This window comes from Colobus angolensis, unplaced genomic scaffold (assembly GCF_000951035.1).
Source record: "Colobus angolensis palliatus isolate OR3802 unplaced genomic scaffold, Cang.pa_1.0 Scaffold68, whole genome shotgun sequence".
Classification (NCBI taxonomy): Eukaryota; Metazoa; Chordata; class Mammalia; order Primates; family Cercopithecidae; genus Colobus; species Colobus angolensis.
This window is the reverse complement of record NW_012120487.1, coordinates 4,986,163-4,998,725: the sequence shown is the minus strand read 5'-3', so window position 1 is coordinate 4,998,725 and position 12,563 is coordinate 4,986,163. Positions and strand designations below refer to the sequence as shown.

The 12,563-nt window shown below is 43.2% G+C and overlaps 1 protein-coding gene across 1 annotated transcript in view; it reads left to right on the top strand.

Annotated features, from left to right (window-relative positions):
• Positions 1 to 12,563, top strand: part of RAB3B (RAB3B, member RAS oncogene family) — an 86,392-nt gene that overhangs the window by 12,128 nt on the left and 61,701 nt on the right. The window contains exon 2 of the mRNA XM_011926271.1: positions 1,953 to 2,180. Within this exon, the coding sequence (XP_011781661.1) occupies positions 1,953 to 2,180 (228 nt within the window). The remainder of the gene's footprint in view (positions 1 to 1,952; positions 2,181 to 12,563) is intronic.

The following is a 12,563-nucleotide window of genomic DNA, read 5'->3' as shown; positions in this document are numbered from 1 at the left end:
GGCCTCCCAAAGTGCTGGGATTACAGGCTTGAGCCACCGCGCCCGGCCGCAAGGAACTTTTATTAAAAGGCTGCTAACAACCTTACGTATTTGTCTAACTTTTCTTCAAGAGAGCTTTAAACCTACATTAATCAGCTCCTTATCCTTACAGCTCACCTGAGAGGCCCAAAGAGCCACACCCACCAGCCTCACGCCCTTTATTTTCCCTTGGGGAAAAAAGCAGGAATTCCTAACAAGAATGAAAACCCAGACACCATCACACTTGAATGCTGTCCTCCCAGCCTCCTCTGACTGCTCATCCAGCCATCTGGGTACCCTTGTGCTGAGCATAAGGGGAGATTTCAGGTGGAGAAGCAGGGTACCTGAGGCTTCCAAGACATAGGAGAAGCAATTAAAGACTTAAAGAAGACCATGTGACCAAGTGCTGAATTATGGAGTTCAGATTTGGGTGTTCTAGGAAAGCAGATGGTGACAGAACTGAGAAGGCTGGGGTCTCAGGAAAGGTCTGGCATATATTAAATATTTGCTGAATGAATGAATGAATGAATGAGTGAACAAATAAAGGACCTAGGCTTTGAAGGCTTTGGAATAATAAGGACATATGTTCACACCTGTGTGGAATTTACCAGTTGGTAATGGTTTCATCCATTGTTATCTCGTTTGAGTCCTGTGATAGCCCTGTGAGAAGAGCAGGGTGGAAATTGTTCTCCCCATTTTCCAGATGAGGAGATTGAGCCCCAGAGTGATGAAGTGACTGTGATGAATTCAGCACACATTTCCTGAGTGTTTATTATGTGCTAGGATTCGTGCTTTCCTAGAAACCAGATATCTAGGAATGAAGTCCATTAAGGCCCAGCTGCTCATTCCAACAGTGCTGAAGTGATATAAGGGCTGTTACAGTGTTCTGAGAGCACAGGGGCAGGAGTGCCTGCCTCTGCCATGCACAGGGAAGCTGGCACTTGACCTGGACCTCCAAGGATGGGTAGGAGTTTGTTAGGAGGAAAAGAGAATTCTAGGCAGAAGGAATACATGTATAAAGGGACAAAGGCAAGAAATAATGTGGCTTATTTGGCGTAAAGTGTGTAATTAGATCTAAGGGAAGCACAGGTTGGTGAAGAGAAGGGATACAGGAAGATAAAGCTTAGAGAGTTAGCTCTTTGGTTAGTTGGTTATTTGTCAAGTTGAACAGTTTGGACTTGATCTCTAGAGCTGTGGAAAGCCATGAAAGTTTCTATTTTTTATTTATTTTATTTTTTAGAGATGAGGTCTTGCTCTGCTGCCCAGGCTGGCATTCAGTGGCATGATCATGGCTCCCTGCAGCGTTGAACTCCTGGGCTCAAGTGATCCTCCCACCTCAGCCTCCTGAGTCATAAAAGTTTTTAAAGCAAGAGAGTGATAGCTCTTTACTGAGTCTTTCCTTGGATGTGCATGTGTTTGCTGTTCTTGGCTTTTTTTTTTTTTTTTTTTTCTTTCTCCAAAATAGCTCAGGAGCTGCTTCCTCCAGGAGCCTTTCCTTGATCACCGGGCCTCCAGGCTCAGTAAGATGCTTCTCATGGACTTCCTCAGCCAGGACTCCTCTGTCTTATCACTTATCTACTGCTTTGTTACTCTGTGTTGACCCACCTTTTATTCTAGTCTTTGTCCACTTAGAGGTCAGGCACCATGTCTGACTCATATTTGTAAGTCCCATGACCAGCACAGGGCTTGCCCCAGATCAATGTGCTCAGTAAATATTTGCTGAAGGAATGAATGGGAGGAGCTGGGTTCCACCCCTGTGCTGAGACAACATTTGGGGCAGATGTAGTGATGGAGTGATTCTGAGTAGTGTGCATTTCCTCAGTGCTGCTGGAGTAAGGAGTGAGTGCGTGAATGGTGGGGTGACCATTAGAAGGTTGGTGACTCAAGGTGACACTGAAGGTCTGTTCCTGAGTGACCCTAGGTCTCTCTTGCAGATGGCTTCAGTGACGGATGGTAAAACTGGAGTCAAAGACGCCTCTGACCAGAATTTTGACTACATGTTTAAACTGCTTATCATTGGCAACAGCAGTGTTGGCAAGACCTCCTTCCTCTTCCGCTATGCTGATGACACGTTCACCCCGGCCTTCGTTAGCACCGTGGGCATCGACTTCAAGGTGAAGACGGTCTACCGTCACGAGAAGCGGGTGAAACTACAGATCTGGGTGAGTCCTGGGAATCTTGGGCAGGATTTTCCTGAGAGGCGGCTGGCCTGACAATATAAGGGCTGGGAGGTGGGGCCAGCTTGGAACTTCTGGGGCTTGCAGCATCAGGCGTTAATGCTGTTTCAGGTGTGGCCCCTGGGCTACCCTCTGCTAGCTTTATACAAGTTTGCTCTCCTCCAGGGGTTCAGTTGCTTCTGCTGTTTAACTATGCAGGAGGTTTTATGTTGGCTTGTCTAAATGAGTGACCAAGAAACTGGGGCTTGGAGTTAGAGACTTGGGTTCAAATTCTGCTTCTGCCACTTACTAGTCATGGAACTTGACTGAATGGCTTAACTTCTCTGGGGTACCCTTTCTTCTTTGGGGATTGTAATAGCATCTGCATCATAAGGCTGTTGGGTCCTTAGTTCCTTGGCATAGTTCCTGGAACATTGTAAATGCACACTAAATGTTAGCTACAGTATATCTACTGTCCTATAACAGAACACTTTATAAGTTCATAGTGCTGGACTGGGCAACATTGTGAGACCTCATCTCTACAAAAAATAAAACAAATTAGCTGAGCATGGTGGTGGGCGCCTGTAGTCCCAGTTACTTGGGAGGCTGAGGTGGAAGCATTGCTTGATCCCAGGAAGTCAAGGCTGTGGTGAGCCATGATCATGCCACTGCACTCCAGCCTGTGCAACAGAGCAAGACTCCATCTCAAATAGATAGATAGATAGATAGATAGATAGATAGATAGATAGATAGATAGATAGATAGATAAATAAATAAATTTGTAGTGTCAAACAACAATAATAATTCATTATCTTATAGTTTCTGTGGATCAAGCATTTGGGAGTGGCTTGGGGGCCTCTTATGAGGTATAGCCAGCTGTTGGCTTGGGTTACAATCATCTGAAACATAGACTGGGGCTGGAGGATCTTAAGGCTGCACACTCACATGTCTGGTGCTAGCTGTTGGCAGGAGGCCTTACTTCTTTCCCATTTGGCCTTTTAGAGTGTCTTCACAGAGCTGCTTAAGTGTCTTTATTTGTGTAGCAGCTGGCTTTTCCCAGAGTGAGAGATGTAAAAGGCCACAGGAAGTGGCAATGTCCCTTGTGAGTTAGCCTTAGCCTTACAGCTTTCTGTTGGTCACTGATTCAGCATGGGAGGAAACTACACAAAAGTGTGGATATTGGGAGGAAAGTATCATTGGGGACCATCTTGGAAGCTGGCTGCCACAGCTACTACTATTATTAGTATCTACCAGTAGTACTAATAAATTATGTACATATTTTAGATGATATAGCAACATGTAGATCATATAATTTTCAAAAATGAATTAGTATCTGGATTGGAAATTTTGGAAATCTGTGATTTAAAGTATTCAAAACATGTATTATTATTATTTTATTTTATTTTTTTCGAGACTGAGTCTCACTCTGTAGCCTGGGCTGGAGTGCAGTGGCACTATCTTGGCTCATTGCAACTTCCACCTCTCAGGTTCAATAGATTCTCCTGCCTCAGCCCCCTGAGTAGCTGCAATTATAGGCGTGTGCCACCACGCCTGGCTAATTTTTGTATTTTTAGTAGAGATGGGGTTTCACCATGTTGGCCAGGCTGATCTTGAACTCCTGACTCAGGTGATCCACCCATGTCGGTCTCCCAAAGTGCTGGGATTACAGGCATGAGCCACTACGCCCAGCCAAAACATGTATTATTTATTATCTTTCTATTCTACGTGTTAAATGTACATTAATACATTATGCGTATGTCTTATTGGGGCAGTCTGTATATAGTACTTTTCTTTTTACAAATTATTTCCCATATATATTATCTCACAATTAACACTATGAAGTAGGTACTACTTTAATACTCTCCTGTTTTGCCGAATAAGAAACTCAGACTCAGAGATTAGTTAACTTGCCTTAGGTCAACGACACTGCTATAAAGTGGGATTTCAAGAAGATCTGATTCAAAAGTATATGCTCTTTTCTCTACACTGTGCATCTGAGGTATTATAGAGTTCATATTTCCCTTCATGATAATGTCAAATATTATATAGGGATAAAAGTTCATTTTGTTCATTTGCTCTCTATTAAAGGCATTGAGGATTCAGAGATCGTTAGAAATAGGAGAAGGTATATGAGTCGTTTAGTTCACTGATTCTCAGACCCATGGCATCAACATCACCTTGGAATTTGTTAGAAATGCAACTTCTCAGGCCCACATTAGAACTATTGAGTCAGAAACTCTGGTGGGTGAGTGACAATGATCTGTGCTATGACAAGTTTTCCAGGTGGTTTTGCGGCAGGCTAACTTTGTAGAACCACTTAGTTTAACTAGCTTGAGGTGAAAGTCAACATGCGTTTACTAAAAGCACCTATGAGGTGCCAGGTGATTTCACTTGTGTTATCTGATATCATCCTTGCAGTTCGTGCACAAGGGGATGTGAGCACAGAATATTTGGGGCGTGGTGAGCAATACAGTAAAACTGGATCAAGGTTGTGAAAGAGCAGAGTTGGTGCTGAGAGAGAAATTTGCTGGAGAGGCTATAGGTGGCAGATTGGGGTTCAAAGAGACCTTCCACGGCAAACAGAAAGTTTTTGTCATCAGCCAGAGGATTCATGCTTGATGTCTCCTTAGGGAACTGAAGAAATTATTAGAGCTTACTTTTAATCTTTGAGCATAAAATATTTTTTACTGATACTATGTGGATTGTCAGAAGTGTCTTTGATCACCATATCAGATGGTCAGATAGCCTACACTCAAAACATCTTGAGATAGGAGGAGCCATTCTGCCCTTCTAAGGGGTTGACAGTGGACTGACTCACTTCTTTGTTTATGTTCGGCCAATCGTGAGCTTTTGTGGTTTTCTTGTGCCTGGTTAAGTGGATTTATTGATTACATGATCTAGTTTTAACTAAATGAAATGTCATAATGGATATATGGCTTTTAAAGAGTCCTATAAAGAAACCTCTGATTGAAGACTATACTAGAAGATTATAGTGAACCCAAATGAGCATAAAGAAAATGGCTGAACTGATGTTTTTCCAACTCCCAACACAAGTTCATTGTCAGCCACGTTTGGAGGTAAAATCAATGACAATGTAATTAGATCTGACATGGTCAATCTCCCATCCAAGTACTAACCAGTCCCAACCCCTCTTAGCTTCCAAGACTAGACGAGATCGGGCGTGTTCAGGGTGGTATGGCCATAGATGACATGGTCATTCTCGTTGCTTTTGCTGAAGGGAAATTAACAAAGGGTTTTTATGTGTGTGTTTGTGCTTTTATGCAGCAAAAATAAAGTTTTCTGGACTGTTCATGAATACATTAGATTTTAAACATTTATTGTTTATTTTAACTTCATATATTTTAATATATTTTGTGTATAGAAGTAGACATATAGATGTATAATCTAACGAATACACATATACTGTGCATGCTGTATCTAAATTTTTCTTACTTAAAGGGATGTAAGTTGGAGACCACCACCATAGGCACTGGGGAGCCATAAAAGGGTTTAAACAAGTTAGATTTGCATTTTAGAAAAATTCCTGGCTTCAGTTTGAAGGGTAGATGTAAATGAGGCAAAGAAACCAGGTTTTGGATCCAAACTCATCAAATTGTATACATTAAATAAGTGTATTTTTTTGTGTATCAATTATACCTCATAAAGCTATCTAAAAATTAATAAACAAATATAGTAGTGACCGGCCATAAAAGAAAGGAAGCAAGCAAGCAAGCAAGGGCTTGGGTAAATTATATGGGGCTGAACTAAGTGTATTATTCTGCTCTGGCTGCCATAACAAAATACAATTGAAATGAATTTTCTCACAGTCTGGAGACTAGAAGTCTAAGATCAAGGTGCCAGCAGGGTTGATGTCTGATGTGAGCTCTCCCCTCGGGCTGCCTTCCCACTCTGTGTTCTTGTGGCCTTTCCCTGGTGCATGGGCACAGGGGAGAGAGGTGCAAACTCTTTGGTGTCTCTTTTTATAATGACACAAATTCTGTTGGATCAGAACTCACTCTTATGACATCATTTAACTTTAATTACTTCCTCTGAGGCCTCATCTCCAAATACAAGCACACTGAGGGTTAGGGCTTCAACATACACATTTTGGGAGGACATAGATGTTCAGTCCATAACGCTAAGAGTGACAAAATGACATGAAGGATGGAAATGAGGAGAAAGATTTAGAACTACAATTTACAGAATTTGATGATCAATTACTGCCCCCTCTTATCCTTGGTTTCACTTTCCAAGGTTTCAGTTACCTGGGGTCCTCTAGATCTGAAAATACTAAACAGAAAATTCTAGAAATAAGCTAATAAATTTTAAATTACATATGTTCTTTTTTTTTTTTTTTTTTGAGATAGAGTCTTACTCTGTCACCTAGGCTGGAGTGCAGTGGCACAAGCTCAGCTCACTGCAACCTCCACCTCCTGGGTTCAAGCGATTCTCCTGCTTCTGGAGCAACTGAGATTACAGGCGCACACCGCTATGCCTGGCTAATTTTTGTATTTTTAGTAGAAATGGGGTTTCACCATGTTGGCCAGGCTGGTCTCGAACTTCTGACCTCAAGTGATCCGCCTACCTTGGCCTCCCAAAGTGCTGGGATTACAGGCCTGAGCCACTGCGCCCGGCCTAAATTGCACACTGTTTTGAGTAGCATGATGAAATATTGCACTGTCTTGCTCTGTCCTGCCTAGGGCATGAATGATCCCTTTGTCCAGCATATCCATGCTGTCTTTGCTATCTGCCCTTTAGACATTCTGTAGCCATCATGGTTATCAAATTGAAAAAGCATAGTGTGGGCTGGGTGCGGTGGCCCACGCCTGTAATCCTAGCACTTTACGAGGCTGAGGCAGGTGGATCACAAGGTCAGGAGTTCGAGACCAGCCTGGCCAACATAGTGAAACCCTGCCTTTACTAAAAATACAAAAAATTAGCCGGCGTGGTGGCAGGCGCCTGTAATCCCAGTTACTCAGGAGGGTGAGGCAGGAGAATCGCTTGAACCCAGGAGACAGAGGTTGCAGTGAGCTAAGATTGGGCCATTGCACTCCAGCCTAGGTGAGAGAGAGAGACTCCATCTCAAAAAAAGAAAAAAGAAAAAAGAAAAAGCATAGTGTATACTATATGTGATTAGGTACTATCTGAGGTTTCAGGTATCCAATGAGGGGCTTGGAACTTATCCCCCAAGGATAGGGGGAGACTGCTTTCATTGTAAAAGGAAACGGGGGAACATTTATGTGTGTTTATGTATATATCACTTCTGTACACAAAAGTTTTGTGATTTTATTTTTTTGGTTTTGTGAGCTGTGGTAAATCACTTCATTTTTATGAATAGATAATGTCTTCGACTATAAAAGCCTCATAGGTTTGCTGGTGGTGAGGGAGCCTAAATGTGATAAGATAATACTGTGTCTGGGGAATGCAATACATATTGGGTTCCTTCCTTTCTCTGCCTTCAGATCCACATGTGAGGGGTCACTGGGTTGCTTTCTTTCTTTTTTTTTTTTTTAGGTAGAGTCTTACTCTATCACCCAGGCTGGAGTGCAGTGGCACGATCTCGGCTCACTGGAAGCTCCGCCTCCTGGGTTCACGCCTTTCTCCTGCCTCAGCCTCCCAAGTAGCTGGGACTACAGGCACCCAGCACCACGCCCAGTTAATCTTTTTTTTTTTTTTGTATTTTTGTAGAGACGGGGTTTCACCGTGTTAACCAGGATGGTCTTGATCTCCTGACCTCGTGATCCGCCCGCCTCAGTCTCCCAAAGTGCTGGGATTACAGGTGTAAGCCACCATGCCCGGCCACTGGGTTGCTTTCTAAGGTTTTCCATCTGTGGTTCCAGGAATGTTGGAACAGCATTTAGTGACTGACTAGCACAGTATGAAGTGTTCAGTTAAATTCCTCCAGCCCATTTGATCTCTCTTAGGGGATTCCAGACAGAAGAAGAGGAGGTTATGAGCATTGCTGAGCAGGGCCACCCACAATAGGAATTTCTGTCATCTTTGGGGGATGAGGGTCTTGGGAGTGCCTTATTCCCTGGAGGCCCTCACCACAAAGGTCCCTGAGAGCTCCCTTTGTTTCCTGAGAAGCTAATGATTGTGGATCAGAGAAGAAAGTCTTACTGGGGAGGTGGGGGTAGGAGAGAAGCCTCATTATTAGGGAGCGAGAGCATGCACAGGTGTGAGACGAGACTTGGTAACTCCACAGCAATGAATCCAACTAGAGGCCACTTACTGCTGGGTGCTGGTTGCCAAGCAACCCCTGGAGACCTGTGGAAATAGAAGAATGGAGGGGGCTTCCACCACCTCTATGTGGGGCCCATTGCAGAGGCTGTCTGGTGCTGATCAAGAGAACAATCCAGAGGACTGAGCTTACCTGGGACTCTGGGTCCTGGGTTCTAGTTTTTTTTTTTTTTTGAGATGAGATCTGACTCTGTTTCCCAGGCTGGAGTACAGTGGTGTGATCTCAGCTCACTGGAACCTCTGTCTCCCAGTTTCAGGTGATCCTCCCGCCTCAGCCTCCCTAGTAGCTGGAACTACAGGTGTGCCTGGCTATGCCATGCCTGACTAAATTTTATATTTCTTGCAGAGACTGAGTGCAACCAGCACTCAGCAGTAAGTAGCCTCTAGTTGGATCTGTTGCTGTGTTGGTGATGATTTAAAAGCTCTTAGTGTAACTAAAGACATACATAGATAATGTGTATAAAGCACTAACATAGTGCATGGCACAGAGTAAACACTCAACAAATTGTAGTTTCTATTAAGGTTCTAGGAAGATTGATAAATAGCATTCCTTTTTTTCCCCACCTAAACCCATTGAGAAATAGATGCAGGAGTCAGAGAGAAGGGGAGTAATGTAAGAAAAAAAAAAAAGCCTTATTACTCATAAAAACGAGGATGAAGCCATGGCTAAAGTCCTCCGGCAAATGGGGCTTGCTAATACTTTACTCTGGAGTCAGAAAGACACACATAGGTCAACGTAGGCCACTGGCTGTAATTAGCCCATACAACATTCACTCAAAGTCAAAGTCTGTGTGGCCCAGATTTACTAATATTTAAGGCCTAAAGCATTCTACCCAGGTCTGTAGGAGGAGCCTCCATCTCCATGGACAGAGAAAGGAGGGTCCCTCCTCCAACCGCTTTTTAAAATTATCATTTTCTTCATGTATTTAATTTCAAGACAGGGTCGCCCAGGCTGGAGTGCAGTGGAATGCTCATGGCTTACTGCGGCCTCGACCTCCCGGGCTTAAGCAATCCTCCCACCTTAGCCTCCCCAGGAGCTGGGACTATAGGTGCATGCCACCATACCTGGCTAAGTTTTGTATTTTTTGTAGAGACAGAGTTTTGTCATGTTCCCCAGGCTGGTCTCAGACTCCTGAGCTCAAGTGATCTGCCCGCTTAGGCCTCTCAAAAGTGCTGGGATTACAGGTTCGTGAGCCACTGCTCCTGCCCAATAGCTCTTACTATAATTAAAGACATAGATAAGAGTGACCATGGGTTCCAAAGGGGGGTTAGACAGAATGACAAACACTGGGACAAACAGGAGGAGTTTTAAGAGATTTCCTGGGAATCTGAATTCCACAGTGATGAGAGTAACTCCCCATATAAACAGGAACTGAGAACAAGGTCAGGGTGAGATGGAGTGCTGGGCAGTCAGTAAGGTTCACTTATCAGTCATCTGCCTTATGTCCATACAGCAGCCTCCATGAAATGTTAGGTCACAATGTGGCTTTGGAGTCACTTATAAATATTAAAGCTAGTGAGTATTAAATCTGGGAATGTCAAGGATCTGTATCTTAGGGCCAGTAATATGCGAATAAGTGAAATGTAAGGGAACGTAGGAATGTGGGAAAGGTAATCATACCAGAAACTTGGACGAAGGAGGATTGTGGCTCTTCAGCAGCCATTTAACAAATGTATTCTGTGCCAGATACTGAGGATAGAGATATTAATATAAATGTGACATTCCCTGCTCTCCAGGAATTAATGAGACTGAAATTATGAGCCCAAAAGTGAAATAAAATGAATACCATAGCTCTCTTGTTCTGATTAGAGGAAGAAGAATAGGATATCAAAAGACTTTTCCCTAGAATTTAAGAATGTATAGTAATGGATTATTATATGAGATTAGGTAGCTGTCTAATGGGCTTCTGTATTAGTTTCCTATTGCTGCACTAAAATTACTACAAACTTAATGACTTAACACAAACTTATTATCTCACAGTTCTGGAGGTCAGAAGTCTAAGATGGGTCTCACTGGGTTAAAATGAAGTTGTTGGCCAGTTTCAGTCTGTGTTCTCTCTGGAGGGCCTCATCTGGGGGCAGAATCTTTAATTTGCCTTTTCCAGCTTCCAGAGGCTGCCTGCATCCCTTTGCCTGGGGCCCCTTCTTCCATCTTCAAAGCCACAGTGGAACGTCTTCCAACCTCTCTGAACCTCCTGCTTGTCTTTTATAAAAACTCTTGTGACTATAATGGGCCCACCTAGGCATTCCAGGTCAATCCTCCATTTTCAAGATCCTTAATTTAATTACATTTGCAAAAATCCCTTTTGTCATGTAAAGTAACATATTCACAGATTCTAGGAATTATATATTTGGGAGACTATTATTCTGACTACTACAGCATCTGTTAGTAACATGTAAAAGACCTGGCTGGGTGTGGTGGCTCATGCTTGTAATCCTAGCACTTTGGGAGGCCTTGAGCTATAACCATGCCACTGCACTCCAGCCTGGGTGACAGCAAGATCCTATCTCAAAAAAAAAAAAAAAAAAAAGAAAGAAAGAAAAGAAAAAGGAAAAGACCTGATAGAAATTCCCCCATCCTTTAAGACTCTGAAGCAGGTAATGTCCATGTTTTAAGTTCACACTGTCAATTAAGATTTCCTGTCACCTTGTTAGGTGTCAACAAGCCTGTGAATTTAGAGCTCATCACATCTCAGTCTCTCATTTTATTTTATTTAATTAATTATTTTTTGAGGTGGAGTTTCACTCGTTTCCCAGGCTGGAGTGCAATGGCACGATCTTGACTCACTGCAACCTCCACCTCTGGGGTTTAAGCAATTCTCCTGCCTCAGCCTCCCGTATATCTGGGATTACAGGCATGCACCACCACACCCAGCTAAGTTTTGTACTTTTAGTAGAGATGGGGTTTCACCACGTTGACCAGGCTTGTTTCGAACTCCTGACCTCAGGTGATCCTCCTGTCTCAGCCTCCCAAAGTGCTGGGATTACAGGTGTGAGCCACGGTGCCCAGCCTCAGTCTTTCATTTTAGATAGGAGGAGGCTCAGACCCATTCCAGTGCTCCTCCTGCCACCTTCAGGAAGGTGCAATCTAGTCTTGAATGTAAGCTGGAGATCTGTAGAGAGATCAGTGGGCAACACAGAAGAGTCTAGAGGCTGAACAGGGAAACGGCGGCTGACAAGTCTCTGTGCCTCCAGGAATGTGAGGACAGTTCCTGAGTACACCATCCTGTGCTCAGCTCTTATGATAATCAGAATTGATTTTTCTAGGCAGCAAGTTTCCTGGTGTGGCTGCAGAAACATGCTGACACTTTTATCTCCCCAAAGCCTGTAGGAACCAGCTGCTGGAGGAGGTTTAATCTGATTTTAAAAATCACAACAAAGACCATGGGAAGTCAAATCAGGCTTAGTCGGCCTCTGTAATTTTCAAATGAATTAACAAGCCATCCTGACTGACTATTCAAGGGGTCTCTAAGACACACTGTTTAGGGCCACAACCCCCTTTCCTTCTATCCAAACTGGCATAGGAGAAAAAGAAATAATCTACAAGCCATTTGTATATTCATTAATTCATTCAATAAACATGTGTCATGTACATATTATATGCCAGACACTGTCATGAGAGGGCAAAAAAACAGCTACAGTGTGATACAAGCGATGTATTAAAGGGATGAAGAAAGTGTTGTAGGAACAGCTACCTCTGCCTGGAAAAATCATTGCAGGCCTCATAAAGGAAGGGGCATTTGAACAGAGTCTTGACAAATGAGTCTGAGTTTTTCAGGTTAATGTAGGTTAAGAGCTTTACAGGTGGAAGAAATGACATTTGCAAGAACATAATTGCTTTCAAGGACCCTTTGTGTGCCTAACTGTGCTGGGCTCTGCAGCAATTGGTAAGACAACATCCCTACCTCTTAGGGGCACTCAGTGAAGCAGGGAAGAAGGGGGATATACAACAAGCACACACGCATTGAAATGCATTGCAGACATGGAGCAGTGGAATGATATGCTCTGACTTACATTGTTTTAATAAAATTTTTAAATCTTTGGGTAATTTTAGGTTTATAGAAAAGTTGCAGTGATAGTGTAGAGTTCCCATGTGTCCTTCGCCCAGTTGCCCTAATGTTAACATTTTATATAACTATGGTACATTTG